Source organism: Bemisia tabaci, chromosome 2 (assembly GCF_918797505.1).
Source record: "Bemisia tabaci chromosome 2, PGI_BMITA_v3".
NCBI lineage: Eukaryota > Metazoa > Arthropoda > Insecta > Hemiptera > Aleyrodidae > Bemisia > Bemisia tabaci.
Window position 1 is genome coordinate 58,386,011 of NC_092794.1, and position 19,434 is coordinate 58,405,444.

Sequence of the window (19,434 nt, forward strand, 5' to 3'; positions counted from 1 at the left end):
CATTTTTCACACGTTAATATTTCAATTCTTGTCATTATATTTGCCTAATTGTGTACCTTCAAATGCCTAAAACAAGATTTAAAATTAATAGGACATATGCTGTATACCTATTTTTCTGGGATGTACTGTGCTTTTTTTGAGGGGGGGGGTAGTTCAGAAAGGGTGCAAGAGAGGGATAGGGCGGCAATTGTGCCTAGATTTTAAGAAAAAGCGTTTAAATTCCTTTAAAAAAATTTTATGAAAACTTAAAGGGAAGTATGTGTTTAAGATATCAATTTTTTCTTCTCTGAAATGGAAAATTACTTTTAGGAGACGTAGCAAATAAAAAAAAATAAAATGTTTCTCCTACAATTTATGCCAACGATACACGCTGTACAAGCTTTTAAAAGAAAAGTCTCCAGGTGCTGAGAAAAGTTAAAACTTGATTCTGCTTTTCAAAATATTCATTTAAAATTGGACGTATTTCTGCTAAACGGAACTATAGGCAAGTGGGGAAGATGGGGTGTGCTCTAGAAGGCTGCATCAGAAACAAAGGAAAAGTGGGCGTAATTCCCTTTGAGGAAATGGAAAAGCGGGATTTTACATTCTACCAAACCAAATTAAGCGCCAATTGTATGCGGTTCTCATGAGTTGTGGGCATGGGAAAAGCGCATTGTGAACAGGGCTCATGAGTTAAAGCGGACCACGAATGAGTGCGGCAGCAGCTTTGTCACCGCTGAAGTCACTGGTGCTTTATAATTCCCATTCATTCTTATGGCCCTTGCCTAATGAGGACACCCCTTCTTGCCCACCCGTCTCTAGTTCCATTTAGCAGAAACACGTCCAATTATATCTCAAAATAACATTTTATAATTGGGCACCTCACATTTTAAGTATCAAAATGCTCTAGAACTTCCATTTTATCTCAATTTTCGAGTTTCCTCCGTCTTATTAAATGCAATACTGTTGCTACAGCCAAATTGTGTATTTATTTCTCTAAATCATGTGATTTTTTGGAGCATATGACTTTTTATACCTTAATCTTAAAGGGCTAATTGAGGAGGACGAAACAAGGGGCACAAGTGCAGTTTTTGCTATTGCAAGAAATGCGCATTGAAGTTTTGAAATTACTCAAGTATAACACCATCTCTCATCTCTCTTTTTCACGGGGACATATTGCCTCGGGTTAGGCAGTAATTGAGGGGCTTGGAGGACAAGGCGCACAAGTGCAGTTTTTGCTGTTTCGAGAAATACGTCTTTAAAGTTTCGAAATTACATGTATCCTTATGGCAGAACGGAAGTTTAAACTGACTTTTTGATGCTTAAAAATTGGGATTTGAGAGCGAATTTTTCACAAAAGATGCATTAAGACGAGTTTGACTTGAAATGATTAATAAGTCGATTTTTTCTAAAACTGCACTTATGCGGATTGTCCTCCAAACTCCTCAATCGTCCTGTCCCATCAAAGAAATATTGAAGTTTCTCTAAAAATTACTCCAAGATGAATCACCTTCAAACTAAAACTGCATCATCATCTGTTTTGGTTTCAGGGAATACGTGAGTCAATAATCAGGCATTCTAATGACTTGGGTGATCGTCTCGGTAAATCAGGAAATCCTGTGGCTCTTGTCATTGATGGACAAGCTCTGAAACACGCTCTTGTACCTGTTGTTAGAGAAGATTTTCTCAAATTATGTTTAAGCTGTAAATCTGTCATTTGCTGTCGTGTTTCACCCATTCAGAAAGCTGATGTAAGTAACGATCAGTCATCTAACCCATCTAAAATATTTTAAGCGCTCAGACGATAGGCAGCTGCTTCTTGATTTCGTTCTGCCACTAAAGTTCTTCTATAGTAGAGCGCCCAAGCAATTGAATGGTTCACCTACTCAAAATTTTGAGTAAAACTTGTTTCAAAATAAACTTTAGCAAAAAAATGGTCTGTAAACTTTTTATGAGCAATAATACCCACTCCCAAACTTCATTCTCTCAATATCACAATAATAACCACTTAGCCCTATCATAGAGCAGGGACATCAGATCATAATCAAAACATAACAGGATATCGTGCATTGTCCAAGTTGAGTGTTTATCGATTAAATTAGAACATTAGCATTTTTATTAACAGCAGGAATTTTCAAGCCGCACAGATATAATTGTTGAAATCAGGTTCGGTTTCTCAATTTTTTTCCCCCACATAATCTCACACCCACTGCCAAAATGCCTCGACCACTACTGAAAGGTGCAAAAATATTTATTAATTTGCTGATTCTTAATTTGGTTTCCTTGATTTTAGGTTGTGGAGCTGGTGACGCAAAATACAAAAAGCGTGACGCTAGCAATTGGTGACGGAGCGAATGATGTTGCCATGATACAAAAAGCACACGTTGGCATAGGCATCTCAGGTGTAGAAGGTTTACAAGCTGCTTGTGCCTCCGACTATTCAATAGCACAAGTATGTCATCTCAATTCCATCTCTCAACTTGCCAATGGCGTACACAAGGGGGGGGGGGGGGTCCAGGGGGTATGGACCCCCCCCCCCCCCCTCAGCCTCATTAATTGTACCTTTTTTTTACTTTTGGAGAGCAGATATAAAATATAGCAGATATTAGGGATGTACACGAAATAATGTAAATTTGAATGGACCCCCCCCCCCCCAAGAATTTCTAGCTACACCACTGCAACTTGCATTAAAAATTCTCTGTCCTGTCAGTCATTTACAACATCATGCACTTTCCTCTTACTGTGAGGAATGGTTCCTTGTATTTGTCATCTGCAGCAAACTAAAAACAAAGATTTGGCGTAATCCTCATCTAATAGATAGGTTCTCATTAGAAAATTAATCAATGTGCTATGAATGCTGCGCCAGGCCCTTTCCGCCAATGAATAGTATTGTAGTTGGTGTAGATCCTATAACTAAATCTTTGTACCTGTAATTGTTATCAACGAAAAAACTAAAGGGAATAGTTTTTTACCTGAATTATTGTGACATTTATGTCAAGTTCCTTCCAACCAAAATTGGCTAATTTTTCATACTCTCTGAATGCTGTTGATTTTAATCGTGTTATTTACTCTGGTTTGTTTGCAGTTCCGCTTCCTTTTAAAATTACTTTTTGTCCATGGCGCCTGGAATTACAGCCGGGTCTGCAAATTAATTTTGTATAGTTTTTACAAGAATATTTGTTTATATGTAATCGAGCTATGGTTCGCAATCTACTCTGGTTGGTCGGGCCAGATTCTCTTTGAAAGATGGACGATAGGTCTTTATAATGTGGTAAGTGTGCCAAGTCTCATCAGCAGCTGTATAAAATTTTGATTGAAACACTGTGAAATTAATAAAATCCTCAAGGAAATTTATCCTTTAGATGCAAAATTTGTTTCACTTGAAAACATTAATATAAGGAAGAAGATTCTGGTTTTTTGGAATCATGAAATCATTAAATGTGCATGCAGTGCTTCAATTAAACCAATATTTTTCTTAAGGGCCAAAGAGCCATAATCCAATTATCAAGAAAAAGGGGGAAAAGTGTGCCATTTTGCATGAATTTCATCTCTTAAGTCCAATCTTAATACATATTTTTCAGACAATTACGTGTTTTGGGCTCAAAAGGTGAGCACACACGAAATTGCATAGTTTTCCCTATTTTTCTCGAGACTTTCATTTTGGTGCTTAGTGCCCTTAAGAACAATATCAGTTCAATTGTCATGTTAGATAGTAAATCTGTGTCAATTTCATCAACTATCAGGTAGTTTGTTGTATGTGAAAACTGGTGACATTTCTATGACATCACCTTCTCTGTTACCATAATATTTTGTAGGAATTTCAAGCTATAAAGTTGGCTTGTTCCCTTCAAAAAAATTAAATAAGAGAGGAAATTTTGAAGCACCGCAATGGAGGCACATCGTCTCAAATTTTGGCTCTTAAAATATGAAATAAGTCACTCACCATCTGTTTGCAATCATCAATGATCTGCTCTGGACTTCCACAAGTGATTCTTTTAAGTAGATGGCAGCAGCCAGATTTTATTTTGAATACACGTCTCATTTAATCGTAAAAATCGCTGTTTTTGCCAGGTGTACTACTTGCTCTTTTTACTATGTTTTTAATGTCTGGTTCTTTCTATTTTCTTTTCTCAGTTATTTACTGCAGCCCCTCCCTTGGCGATAGGTCTTTTTGATAAAATATGCTCGTCAGAGACAATGCTAATGCATCCAAAATTATACTCTCAAACAAGCCAACTTTTCAACATGAAGATATTTTGGGTATGGATTGCAAATGCCTTGTACCATTCAATTCTACTCTTCTGGTTACCGAAGATAGCCTGCGAACAGGATAGTGTCTGGTCGAATGGTAAAGATGGAGGGTATCTCCTTCTTGGCAACTTTGTTTACACCGTAAGTTTTAACTCTGTCTCTTAATTTCAATTATTTGTGCCTATCCATAAGAAAGGGGACCTTAATGCATGCAGATGCATTAGAAATCAATTTTTGTCTAAAGGGGTCAACAAATTTAAATTTTATAGGTTCTCATAGGAAAACTCTCAGATTTATCCTGTAGTGTGAGTTATGAGCAATTCATTGCATTTTTGTGCTAATGGTTACCTCAAAGTTGCATTTGAATCTGATGATTTTGGTCTTTTATCGTAGCAAATTGAAACTTCAAATCATTCCTCTCTAAACCACGCTTTTTTTTAACCTCAGAGTATCATAATTTTGGTTTGATATCACATTTTTAGGCATTTCTTGTACTGAATGCTCATAAAATATTTGTCTAAGTATCTTCCTCTTTTTTTTTTATAGCACTAAGATGCCTTACTTCTTAGACGCTCTTATTTCAAAAGTAGATTGTTTGAACTAACTCGCAGGGTGCATTTCTGCGTCTCTTTTTTGGCCTCTGGTTTGTTCCTAATTTTTTAATAAATTATTTTATTTTTCAGTTCACAGTTGTTACTGTCTGCCTAAAAGCAGGATTACATATGAACTCATGGAACATTTTTAGTCATATTTGTATCTGGGGGTCCATTCTACTGTGGTTTGTCGTTCTAGTAGGTTACAGGTTAGTTTCTAATTTTCAGTCAATACAAATCTTGATCAGATTTTCTCATCCTTATTCTATATATAATATGAAAATTATGAGATTCAACAAATAGTATTTGAATATATTTGAATCGAAGCAACAGTGTTTGGGTATCGCAAAGAGCAAAGCCACACTGGAAAATCTATAGCTGTTTTATATTTATAATTGAATCGTTGTTTTTTATTCTGAATACAGACATTTTAGGAATGTCGGGTGCAAAAAATTCTCTGATCTTCTCCCTGCCAGAAACATCATAGTCTCCTAGATTATTTCTCCTTGAAAAATTAAATATTTTATCAAATCGATCATCCTCTAAATTATGTTGCCAAAAAGTTTATCTCTTCAAAATTGAGAAATTTATTCATCCAGAAGTTCAGTGTGGACTGGGCTGCAAATCAGTTTATTATTCTTAACATGTTTCGTGCTTATAAAAAATATTAAAAAATTTGATCCAATTCTGTCAGGTCATAATTGGATCGCGTTAAACAGAAAGGAACCAAGCCACATCAGCTGTTGCCAAATTTAACTGGGCAATTTAATTTTGTACATGAAAGCGGTAGTGTGGATTTTTGTGCGAATTTCAGTGAATTATCTAGATAGTGAGAAGCAAATTCTTCAAAATTTTCAAAGGAATCCGCACAAACGTTCTCTCGTAAAAAATTAAATTGCCTACTTAAATTTGGCAATAGCTGATGTGGCTTGGTTCCTTTCTGTTAAACGCGGTCCAATTATGTGTCTTCAATTGTAAAATTTGACGAATTCTGCACCCTTTACGCTATGTTGAACCTTTACTGATGGAATATTTTATTTGCCTCTTTTTTAGTCATTTCTGGCCCACTCTTCCGCTAGGAGTTGTCATGACAGGCATGGATACCATGGTTTTTTCCTCTCCTGTATTTTGGGTTGGACTTATTCTAGTGCCTGTTTCTGCTTTAATTTTAGATGTCATATTCTTAGTGTAAGTATCTCATAACAGGTTGTCTCCATTTTTTCTTTTTCTTGTTTTTTTAGTTAATTTTGATTTTCTAAATTATAGTCCAATTTAAAAGCTCTTTCAATGAATTGAAATCATGAAAAATTTGTTTGCAAAACTCATCATTAATCTTGGAGCCTGTTCCCCAATTTTAGGTTTTATTTTTTTCATTAGATTTGTAATTTAAAACACAGTTAAACCAATTTTTTTTTTTCTTTTTTTTTTTTTTTGCTTACGGACGTTAGTCTATTGCTTTGGCTTTTTTTTTGCAATATTTCATCATATGACCAGTGAATTTGGGGGTGATAACGTCTGAAACTTCCTTTTAACCCTAACAGACGCATTCTAAAAAATCTGAAATTTTTGGGTATATTCATCTCCCGATTTCAAATGATTGAAATATAATATGACGAGCCTTTTTGAAACCAAGCTTTTCACATACTCTCCATCCTCTCATCCTCTTTTTCTAGTACAATTGGACGTATTTATGCTAAAAGGAACTATGTTACATGCAAACCTTATGCGTATTGTTCCTTTTAGCATAAATACGTCCAATTAAATGACCCATTAGAGCTGAAGAAATTCGAAGCCTATATGGTCAGGAGTTTGTTAAAATTATGTTGGATTCATTAGTTTTAGAACGTTCATAAGAAGGACAACCCCTGTGCATTAGCCAAAGGAAGCATTTTAAACAAAAAAAAATTGGCTAAATTCAGAGAAATGAAAGCAAGATTGTATTTAGGAAAAACCTCACATCCGGTACAGATATCAATGTCTGTATCGAACACAAGGTTTTTTCCCCCAAAATGATCCTTCTTTCATTGCCAATTTTTTGGTTTAGAATGCCTGCAGGCACAGGGGCTATTGCTCTTTTTTGTCAAAAAATTCAAAATCTGCCGTGATATTTGTCTTAATTGCTGCGATATATAGCACGCCAGTTCGACCATGCGAGAAGCGGTGACTAGTCACCTCAGTGCTAAAAAATAAAATCAAACAACACTGTCAAGAACCAAACAATTACCCAGGATAAAATAGGTCTCATGATATGATTCGTTTGGTATGAATTCCAAGAAATACAAAAAACTCAAATAAAGTGTTTCACTGTCAACAGAACCCTTTACTTTTTAAAAATGTGTGATGCTCAATTTATTTATCTTTTCAGTGTAAGAAGTACTATGTTCAAAACTTTTACTGAAGCTTGTCGAGAAGCAGAGATCAAGAAAGAATCAACATCTACAATTCTAGGAGATAAGCACTCGTAAGTCCCGTGTTTCATTTTAAACTCCTTTTGAAAAAGTTTAATTAACAAATTAACTTTGGAGATGGGCCTGAGTTAGAAAGAAGGAGGGTTATGTCATGATTGTGGGTATACTTAACCATTCGCACGATAACATAAAAGGGTCAATCCATGATTCATTTTTAGTTGTGCACCTCAAAATCGATCAAATTTTTTTCCTTTTCCTTTGGTTTCACCTTTTTCGCTTTGTTTCCAAACATAATTAATTTCTGTTTTTATCATTTATTTCTCCCCCTTAAGAATCAGCATTGGTTCACCAATCAATGGTGAATTTAATAAACTTTTCCATCACCTTTAAGGACGCTTTAATTTCTTGAAAACAGTCACCACAACTAATAATGACTTAAATGAATATCACCAACACATTTTGAGTGCAAAATCAGTGATTTTAGATTTCAATGCCCCGGACTGCCTACTATTTGGAGCTTTTTAAATCTTTTAATCAAAAAAGGTTCTGAATGAAATTGTTGCATGCAGTGGGGATTCTCAATTTATTTATTTAATATCATGTATAATTTTGCTAGGAGTTGAATCGTGCCAATGATTTTCTACATCACTAACTCCAAAGCTGAAAGAAAAATTAAGGATGGAGGAAGTAACATACTTTATGAGAGAGTCCACCTCCAAATTTAGTCAAAATCTCCATTCAAAAATAGGGCCAAATCTATCATCAAGGTTACTATTAATTGAAGCCTAATATTATATTATTTTGAAATGTACAAGTTACCTTACAGGGTGGCAGCCCTGCTAATTTATCCAGCCTTTTCTCTACACGGAGAGTTTAGTTCAATATTTATAGAGCTGCGTTTGTTCATATAGTGGGTTAGCTCCACATTTGTGGCTTCTACTCTGAGAGCTTGGGTGCAATTTCATATCAGGGGAACTAGTGCACTAAGGTTTTCTTGCAAAATTCTACTAAAGACTAAATGGAAAAATCGGAAATTCCCTCTGCATGCAAGATCTCTATTTTTCCCTCTTTCCCTAACTTTTTTCCTGAGCTATCTTGTTATTTCCGTTTCCATCTTTTATTTTCAGTTTGAGTTACTCAATGAGCGATCCAGCGTTCAGTATGAGTGACCCATTTAATGATCCATTGTTCAAAGTGAGTGACTCATTGAGCGATCCATTATTCAGAGTGAGCGACTCATTGAGCAATCCATTATTCAGAGTGAGCGACTCATTGAGCGATCCATTGTTTAGAGTGAGCGACATAATAAGCGATCAAATGTTCAGTGTGAGCACCTCAATGAGCTTTCAAGTGGATTGTTAAAAACGCTCCTCCTTTTCCAAAACTGTGGCTGCGGAACCCCCTTCTCTCCATCTGAATCCTGTACCAACCAACTGTGGTTCTTTCTGTGCTACCTCATTCCACCCCTGCTTCCAAAAATGTATTGTTTCCAACTCGACTTCACTCTTCTTAAATTCCTAATGTTCCCAACCATTACCGAAAGTCTCATTTTTTTAAAGCATCTTATTGAAAAAGCTTTGAAGCAAACTGTGCTTGCACACCTTAGATAACTGTACCCTCAGAAGGCGATAGTCCCTTACCTGCAATTCAAATGCAAAACCTGTGCCTTTTGGCTCCCTCATAAAAATTGTTAAAGATCTTGAGGGATGGGACCTCCGCTCAGAGTCTACAAAAATGTGGCTAGATTTGCTTTTATTTATTGTTTTATTAACATATTAAGAATCAAAGGTTGAACATATTTGCGATTTTTAATTATATTAGTCTATTCTCTTAAGTAGAACTACTGATCCTTAAATTTTGAATTAAAGAATTGAAACCTTACCCGAGGGTCCCTCAAAAACTGATGTTTACTAAAACTGAGACTCCAGTAGTTGTACAATTGGTATTAATTTGGCATAGATGCAGTTGGCACCCTTGCTATCCTCTATCAGTTGCATTTGACAAACAAAATTATATTTCCTCAGGAACTTGCTCGTCATAGGACATCTTGCAAGATGTAAGTAGAGCGATAAGCGCTTTTTCCTTCCTGCTGTATTAGGCATTTTTAGTCGGAGCAACTTTTGTAGTCTCCAAGTAGCTGTAAATATAGTTACACCAGGATGTGGCAGCTTTTTCGAATTTCAGCTTTTCCAGTCTAGCGCTCTGTGTTCTAGAATCAATGTAAATTTTTCTGCAGGACTAGTTCTTTGTGCTTGGATCATATGTAGCTGAAGTGAAATTTTGTAATGTGTAATATTCTGTAGGGCTGAACCTTGAGTAAGTTTTTAAATAAGGCACTCTACTATGCTGCCATGCTAAGGAAGAATGCCGTATGAACATTTGAGAGTTGCCAATTTTCCTTCAGTTAAATTTTTATTTTTGAGGACAGTTATGAATATTTTTCCTTGAAATTTTCAGGGACTTTAGGTGAAATTTCGAGCAAAATTATCAAAAAAATTGGAGGAAGAATATTCATAAGTTTACCAGGAAACTCGTGTTTTATCAAGGCAAATTTGTCAACGCCTGAAGGTTCATACAACGTTCTTCCTTAGCACGGCAGTATGGGCACAGTTATGAGCACTCTCCTTCCCCTCAAAATTCTAACTGTCTAAAAATTTGCTTCAATTGGAACCTATAATTCATAAGCCAAGAGAAAAGGTGAGAAAGCTTTAGATAAAGTATGTAAGAAAAAAATGTAAGTTTAATGTGAAAAAATACTAATCACAAGTATCAAACTTATTATATTTTGTCACAATGTTAGCATTCCTCAGGTTTATTACAGTTTAAGTACAATTATTCTAAAGCTCTCAATATTTGGAATCCTGTTTTTAGTTTTTATTGAATCATTAAATACTCACTTCAAAATATTGTTCTTTTATCCACTCAATGATACTTACAAGAATTATATGAGTCAGCGGAAATGTCAATAGTTAAAGCCCATTTTACCAAATCGACCCAGAGGCTTCACTTGTATTGCAATTCAATTCTTAAATGCCAGAAATTGCCAGAGATCCATTTTGGCACACTAAACTAAAATTTTTAAGGGAAAAAATTGACTGCAAAATCATCGCCACATTAGTTAGATCCAGCCAAAAGTTACCTTAACGTCCCCTTGATTACGGAATCACTCAAAATTGTGTTGCATTAAATTGGTCCAGTGAAAGAGATAATTAAGACATCAGAGTTTTGAGGAAGAACTCTCTGCAGCATTTCCTGTTTTGATTGTCATGCAGGTGATATTGGCGTGTAAAACTGTCAAATCAGCAGAGCTCTTTATGGAAAACATGGGAGCAGTCAATGCACTGAAGACATCGACAAAATTTGCAAACCCATTTTGATGCATTTTCAATCATTCAAAGTGACGAATTATATCAAGGTTATGTTCAAAATTTTCGTTGAGTGTGAGCTGATGGATCTAGTTAAGCTGCAAGATTCTTTACTGAATCTTCTAGAAATTATGAGAATCCTCCCACACTGCTGGGAGATAGTATCAACCAATTTAAAGTTTTAGTTCTCTTTCAGTTTTCAATTTAAGTAGTACCCTCCATTGCACCAATCCTTCAGTATCCAATTTCACCAACCATCGCACTGTATTAATTTTTCATTATTTTAAGATTTACTCTCCCCTTCTTCTTTTTTGCACTCATTGTGTTAGCTGCATCATTAGGTTTTTCGTTTTTTTTATTGTTTTACCGTTTTGTTTTTTTTGTAAATATGTAAAAACTAATCACATAAGAGTAAATAAAAATCTTATTGTTAGTCTTCATAAAAGAATGCAAACGTGCTACGAAATTGAATTTTCATTCTAAAATGGTTTAGTTGCGCTTGTTATAAAATTTTGTTCCCATGGTTGAATCTTGTATCTAACCAAAAAGTACTAAGATCCATTCTAGCACCAAGTTTCTAAATTCAATGATATTGAATAAAGTGTTCCTTTAAAACGTTGTGAATGATAGCATTACTTGTGTTCGTCGTAAAGCAATCTATGTTATTAATTGGCATACCGCATAGTAATTTGGCTTTTGGACAAGTCTTAATATGCGCAACTGACCCATTCCATTCCTTGTTTTCTAGCCACATTACTATTGTTTTAGATCTCCAAGTACCTATTGCATAAATGAAGGGAATAGCCTTTGCGTTCAGCAAAGGGTAAATTTAACCCCAAGGTGGATTGACCTTTGTTAAATTTATTTTTTGGCTGCATAAGATAGTTTTTTCAGTTACTCTGAACTCAGAGTTAGCATCATCACATAATAATTATACCGGCTCTTTATGATTGCTCTAATTAGTAACATACATCAACTAAACTGATCACATTATTTTTGTAATTCTTGCCTAAAATTAGCTGAATTAATAGAAGAACCAGCTGAATGAAAAGCACTGTGGGTGTCAGTATGGAAGAAAAATATCTAATAAGTAGAAAACTGAGCTCTACCATCTTCATCAATGTCCACAGGATTAATTCCTTTATCTCTTATTAAATTTGCTAGGATTTCAATTTCCAAACGTGCTGAAAATATGATCCAAAGCAACGTTTGTCAGTTTTTTCCATCTTGATCAAACTATTTAGTAACTGGAGAGTCGCTGTCTTGGTATGGAAACAGATGCAGTAATTTCCATCTATAGATACTACCATTTACATCCATTTCACCCACAGCTAAGAATAACTAAGAATTTTTAAGCAATAAATCGTTGCGAAGAGTCAAACAAGTTGAAACTTGATTTTGAGCTCACCGTCGCAACAAAAAACCCTCGTAGCAATTCTCAGGAGTTTCATATCTCGCTTTTTCATAAATTTCATGGCTCTTTTTCCCCAAAATTTAGAATTTTGCACAATTCTCTGCAGCAATTGATTGCATCAAAACGCTCTACGTAAATAAGACTTCCGAAATGAACACAGCCGCAATACTTCGATCTGACCTCAGGCAATAAGACTCCCTTCTCAAAAGTTGTGTTTAATGAAATTTAGGATTCCGAAAAAGGTTTTTACTGCATCAAGCGATTGCACTAAATGGAAGATGCAAAAAGAAATACATGCACCCAAAGCTGAGGTTTTAAAATGGAAAGAATTTACTTTTGTGAATCTGCTCTGACAGAATTGTAATTTCAGGGAACAAACTCGAAAAATTTGCATTTAGTAAATTTTTTAAAAATATTTACCCAAAATCAATAGACTCTAATCAAGTTAGGACCCAGGTTGATGTCTCTATTTTTTCAATGTATTTATAAGAGGATCCTTTTACATTTTTTTATACCTCGTACTTATAATTCTTTGTATTTCCTCTGTTAGAAGTCATTATTTTGAATCAGTCATTTATCAGCAGAGATGAATGGGGAATTTGCGGAATGATGGGTAATTTTCAGAAATTGTATATATCTCTGCAATATATAGTACATTATTATAAATTCTGAAAGTCCAGAATAATGGCCCAGCACATCCATGTGTTTTACTTTACAGAAAGATTTCTTTTGCCTAGTAACACTTGTAATTGACAGCGTCCTCTCTGTTGAAGGTCATCTCCTGCTCAAAGTGTGGTCAGAGGGTGTTCTTTACAGGAAATAGGTAGTAATGTCCACAAATAATGGCTCTAAAAGTCGGAGATTTTTTTAAAAGCGTTAGGTAGTATTTAAAAAAAAAAAAAATTGCAGCTCAATCGGCAGGATCTATCCATGGAAGTACCGAAAATATGCGGAAATGATTTGAGAATACATGGAAATTTTTCTTAATACTTGGCAACAATATCTTGCTGGTTGTTCTTGAAGAATCAATGACTTCTATTTATACAGAGCTCAAGCTCCATGGAATAGTATTTATTTCCTTAATATACCTAAGCTTATTGCGGTCTCTATTACAGAGGCACTGAAAGAGCCCGACTTTTGCGGAATGTTCGCAGCGTTTTCAATCTTCGTTCTCCAACATCAAGTAGTACAGGAGTGGAATTAAGGCGTAAGTGTACATTACCTCCTACACTGTTCTGTCTTGTTCTTAAATTTTTCAGTATAACTTCTTCTCTTTTCTCACTGGACCTCCTTAAACTTTCATTCCCAAATTTATTCTCTTTTGAGTGTTTGCACCACCAAATAATGCCTCTTTGTCGAAACTCTCCTAATTTTCTTTATTCTTATTCCACATCAACGTCGTCCGCTCGGATTCTTGACCTTTTTTCACCTTACTTTTTACCATTCCAAAAATTGTGAGGTATGCCTTAATGCTGTTCGTTGTTTTCTAGTATTTCCTTGCAGTTAGATTTTGTAGGTTTTCTTTTTCTTCTGAGGTCACCCAGATTTCATCAGGTCTTTTCTTGTAGTTCAGAAATTATCATTATTTAGACTGTGCAAAAAGAAATCGTTCATCCTCTTTGCTGCTTCTAGTCTCCACGAAAGCAACTGGTGTGTTTTCGTGTAATTGCAAATTGAATAAATTTTCAGAGAAAATCTCCAGGAGTTATTTAATCCAATTCTTGGTTGTGTGAATTTTTAACATATTTAGCATGAATTGGTGTTCTGCTTTTTTCTCAGTTTGTTGTAAGTCATCGCTCGTTCATTATGTTGTCTATTAATTGCATCCAAGTGTTACTGCTTAGAATTTTGTTTGATTAATTTCTAAAATAACTCGTTTGGAAGAATTCTGTCATCCCAAAACTGAAAAGCATGTCCTCAAATTATTCTACAGTTTTCCCAAAAATTGAACTTTTTTTTTCAATACTCTTAAAGGTAATTTTACAATGTCTTAGATTTCACTTCATTCTTTAGTAGTTGTTCAGAAAAATACAAGATTCTCCAAATCTGGAAAAATTATCTTGAAACAGACTCGGGAGTCTAAGGGAAATCCATGAACTTTTGTCAGTAGAGCAAAACATTTCAGTTGCTTCAAATGATTTCCCTGAGGCGGATTTCGACACAGACATGTAATGGCAGGAAAATGCAGTGAATTCAATTTCGCAGAAAAACTTTGAAAATCACCGGCAATACAGGAACAAGTCATGATTTTCCATGTGGTTTCGAAATTAAACTTTGGCTTTCCTACATCCATGCAGACATCGGAAAAATTCTGGAAGATCGCATGAATTTTGAAATTTGGTAGATACTATGAACTCTGTTGAGTAAAAAAATCGCTGTCATAGAAATGAACATGTTTGAACCATGTGGGTTTTCCCTGTTATTTTGGAGCTTACTAAACATTTCAATCAAATTTCATCAGATCTAATCAGTGTTCGATTTTATGAATACAAATTTTAGTGTCCAATTCTGTAAAAGTCCCAAGAAAATTGCTCTCTCTTTCAAAATTATTGTGTTGCCTTTTTGCGACATCATCTACATTTTATGCCCAGAGCTTCATTTCTTATTTTGTTATTATTCATTAATTAATAAATATTTGATAATTCGACTTATTTATGTTCAAAGGAACTATGTGAAAAATTAATTGAATTAGAAAGAATTATGTGTATAGGGCTTGCATGTCACACAATTCATTTTTATTAAATTTATTTGCTCAACATTTACTTTAGCATGATTATGTTCGATCACTGATACAACAAATATACAAAACTACCTCCCTAATTATATGTAAGTAAATTAAGTGGTATTTTAGGGGTCTATAAATGTATGCAAATGGGTTAATCTTAACATACGAGAATTGATAAAATTCATAATTATGTTCATAGTGAAAATACCAAGAGTATTTTTACACTTGTGACCTCCAACAGTTCACATTAAATCTCCAATTATCGTTTAAAGTGGAGCATGGATATTTTTTTCGAAAGGTACTCCTTTTTACCTGACTTTTAAACGGACCACTAGATTGAGCACTATTTGCAGCACACTAAGATACGTATATTTCTTCATCAAAATGTACCACAGCATCCATTGAACATGCATAAAATCAAATAAATAATGAATAAAAATTAGTGCTCATGTCTCACATTTGAATCAGTAACTTCAAGCTGCTTGTTCAAAAGGAAACCAAAATCAACATAGATCAATGCCTAACTAAAATTAAATTGATCACCAATGACTAAATAGTGTTGGATGAGTCCATTGACTCCCCAATCTTATGCACCGTATTTTTACTGTTGACTAAAAAATTCAGCCCACTAAAAAATTATTCATTATGAAGAACACCAGAAATAGTTTACAGCGGTCAATTTGATAACAGTAGACCTCTGTAGTGTTTGACAAGTGAGGAGTGTGAATTTCAGATCAAAGGAAACACTGATTTCTTTTTTACCAAGCTGTGTTCTACAGAGAGATTTTGGTGAGGACACATATTCTATGATGTTTAATTAACCTTGTCTATTGTTCGTTGAGGAAAAAGAAAACATATATTTGCTTTCATCCTCTTCTTTCTGATCTTATTACCTACTCAGAAAGAGTCACAGGTATACATTGAAGTTTTTAGAATATACTGCAAACAGCGAGACAATCATTTTTTTTAAATCCAATATATTTAATTTGAACTTAAAAATTCTGTTGAGCTATAAATGGAAAAAAAAAAATATTACTTCAAAATTTGTTTGTGAAGTCAAGCAAAGTTCATCCAGAACGTGTCTTGCACAGCTTGCACCTCTTTATTCTTGCAATAATAAGGCTAGGATTGTGCAGCTTAAGTAGGTACATTCTTTGCAAGAAAATTACCGGAATCATGCAAACAATTAAATTTACAAAGGTATTTTCGTCTTGAATTTATAGTTTATTGGGAGTGAAGATAAAACTTGTTTACGTTTTTAATTTATATTTGCAAGGTAAAAGAAGTTGCACAATTTTAGCAACATTGGAATGCTCTTGGCTCCTTCTTGCAAAATGCAATCCATGTAATAATTAATATGATAAATATTTAATACAATAAAAATACCAATGATCCAATATTAGTACCCATTACCATAACCCACTGCAAACCCCCCCCCCCCCTCCCCTGACTCTGCAAGTGAGTACACAAGTTTTTTCATTATTTTTAATTAATTTTATTAGGTACCCAAACCATGTTGTTGTAAAAAAAGCTCTAATTTTTTTTACAACAATCCATGGAGTTTTTCCCATTTACTTTCTTAATGTTAATAGATTCTGCAGTTTCAGAAGAGCACTAACTTTATATTGTGTTGAACGCGCCTTTATCTTCTCCCGTTGTCTCTCTATCCTCAATGGGACTCTGACACTTAATTCTATTTTTCTTTGTTTTCCTTAGATGGTTTTGCTTTTTCTCAAGAGGAAGGTGGTGTAGTAACTCAATCCGAAGTTATTCGGGCCTACGATACCAATTTACCAAAACCTGGAGGACACTAGAAGCGTACTTTTCTTGTTGATCGAGAGGGTTACTGTTTTTTTGGATCCTTCGTCTTTGAAATTCCAGCACCAAGCATTTTAATCTACGAACTTGTTAATTTTTCTGGCAAGCTGTTTCTAAATCTACCTGTGTAATGAGTCAGTTTTCGGATTCACTTTCAAAATTATTCGAAATATTCACCAGTTAGAAACTCAGTCTTAGGAGTAATATTTTTCTGGTCATCTTGTTTTACAAATTCTATCATCGAATTCATCTATTCTCAAGACATGAGCGCATGACCTAAGTATTTAAAAATGTTCAGTTCCAATATTTTTGAACCACTTAGATCTTTTTAAAATATAACTGTATGTAAAGTCCTATTTTTATACTCTTCATTATCAATACTAATCATTGAATATATATATTTATATTTTCCTGAATCTGCATTAACTTTTTGTAAATATTTTTAACTTAATCCAAAAATTCTAGAGTGGAAATGTGAACCTCACTGAACTTATCTCACTCCCTGTGTGCTTTTCACAAAGCACAAATAAATACTAATTCTCACTTGAATATACCTCATGAACAAATCATATATTTGTCTGGTAGCTGATCATATAATTTATTCAAGTGTTCATAACTTAAAAATGATTTTCAGCAAATCAGCAGCTTTGCTTTCAGAAATAATGAATTTCCCCTAACATGAAATAGGTTTTTTCCTTGGAAAAAAACCCTTTGTCCTCTCAACACTACATTAAATTAACCAACATTCTTATGTCTTGAGGTAATTTCTATTTTTAGGACACAATGATTCTCTGCTGTCAAACGTATTTTTTAGTCATGGACATCACCGGTAAACACACTTTCATTGCAATTGTTTGAAATTTTTCTTTTTTTCTTGGGGGGGGGGGGGGGGGTTGGAAAGGATGGCTCTGCTGGCGAACCATACAGAGGTACACAGAGAATTCAGAAAGTGACAGAATTGTGAAGATGATAATTAGTAACTGAGATTCAGACCTTTCTTCTTTTAGAAAAGCGCCAGAGTTTTTGGAACTTAACTGCTGCAACAACATCGTTGGATGCACATGAGGTTTCCACTGGCGTTATGCTGCTTTACCTTTGTTGGACAGCCAAAGGAATCAATCATAATTTTATGTCTCCTTGTTCTGTTTGTTTGTTTTTTTGTTTGTTACTTATGTCCGTAAATTATTCTTTTCATTTAAATTGGACTGATCGTTTTCTAATTTTGTTGTTCCTTCACTTTTAACACTGGTTTTTTTTGGGTATTCTTTGTAAATATTGTGGCTTTTACTTTTTATAGTTTCTTTATTATTTATTCCTTTAATTTATGTAAGAGATGTCTGTTATTAAAACCCTAGTAATTGTCATAATGATCCTAAAAGTTGGAAAACACACTTCTTTATGAAACAATTCAGTGTAAAGTCAGTCTTACATCACACTGACCAGACGCTGATGTCAGTATGACGTCAGAGTGTTCAATAGACGTTATGCTGGAATCAGACGCTGTATTTGGCAGCTGAATATGGGAGCTATTTGTCGTTGTTCAGCAGCTAAATTTTCGTAATTAGGTATTTTTCATACACATTTGTATTAAACTTATTCGATTAGTTCAGAGAAAGTGATATCTGCTGAGTCCAGATCCTCCTCATCATTGCACGATGCGCAATATTCAGGGCACCACTCAACAACAGACTGATGATTGCCACATTCAGCTGCCCATATTCAGCAAGTGATTCTGGCTCCAAACTGATGTCACACTTCTTAATGAAACAAACAGTAAGAAATCAATGATGTCATATAAGTCTCTTGTGCAAGATTTTGAATTTAGTCGTAAGTGGAAAAAAAATAAAAAGTGGCATTTCCTGTTATGAGGATTTAAATTGAATGCCTAAGTTCCCACTGTTATGAATTACTAGCCCTACCTACATTCTATCACAAAATCAATCGCTGTCCATCAACATTCCTATTCTTGATCTGATCAGGTATTTGTTTTTTAAGCGCTCAGCCAATAGGCAGCGCTAATTGCTCTCTTCTTACAATTGTACCTTATCGAAATACTTTCGGCTGTATTTGTTATCTTCCAAACATAAATCGCATTCATTTCGATGCTTCATACCGAAGCTCTTGAAGTTAATCGTTCTGTTTCATGTTAATATCCCCAAAGTTTTACCATAATTTTAGATCATCACTGGAAAGGTCAGGTGATCCAAATGTATGGTTGTAATTTAATTAAAGCGCCAGTTCTTAAACTTTTATATTCCCAGATCATCTACTTTGATCCAACCTTCTTGAAAATACTTTTCCTTTTAAAGAACACTTTACGTTAAAATTTATGACCTGCATTATTTTCTTGTGCAGTTTATTTTGTGTCTGAATATTCAAATGCACTCAAAGCTTGTTTGCACTATGTCTAGTCCATTTATACTTGTTATAAAAAATTAAAATATATTTTTTACAATTTTGAATAAGTGAAGTGCTTTTTCTGTTATCTTGTTGATGATTTTATTTCAAATTTAGTTCTGACGGTAAATTATACTGTTAAAATATTTTTGTGCCCACAATCGTTGTTATTTTTGTTTTTATGTTTAAATTAAAAGCTTAAAATATGTGTCCTACTTACTACAAGCCCTAACAACAAAACATTGAATAATGCAACCAGAGAAGCGCTCTGTTAGATGTTCAAGGCGTTACAACTCTGAAGGAATTTTCAGGCGTTGATTAAGTTTCGATTCCTGTTTAAAATACATGTCATGGAACTGTCAAATTTTAATTAAAAATATTTTCGAAATGTCAGTCACCTAGCTGTTGGGTTTTTCATTTTAATTGTTTGTTTTTTGTATTAAAAATTGCATGATTAATTTATTACTATGGTTGAAAACTATAA

At 34.4% G+C, this 19,434-nt stretch overlaps 1 protein-coding gene across 9 annotated transcripts in view; it reads left to right on the forward strand.

The window, feature by feature from the left end:
• ATP8A (ATPase phospholipid transporting 8A1) overlaps positions 1-19,434 on the forward strand; it is a 53,682-nt gene extending 34,248 nt beyond the window's left edge. For 4 of the 9 annotated variants that reach the window (XM_072295939.1, XM_072295938.1, XM_072295937.1 and 1 more), the window contains exons 7-14: positions 1,530-1,730; positions 2,273-2,431; positions 3,065-3,250; positions 4,114-4,371; positions 4,914-5,032; positions 5,877-6,011; positions 7,189-7,284; positions 8,359-9,240. In XM_072295939.1, coding sequence (XP_072152040.1) covers positions 1,530-1,730; positions 2,273-2,431; positions 3,065-3,250; positions 4,114-4,371; positions 4,914-5,032; positions 5,877-6,011; positions 7,189-7,284; positions 8,359-8,593 — 1,389 coding nt within the window. In that variant the 3' untranslated portion in view covers positions 8,594-9,240. The other 5 variants (XM_019040864.2, XM_019040869.2, XM_019040868.2 and 2 more) reach the window with 5 other exon arrangements.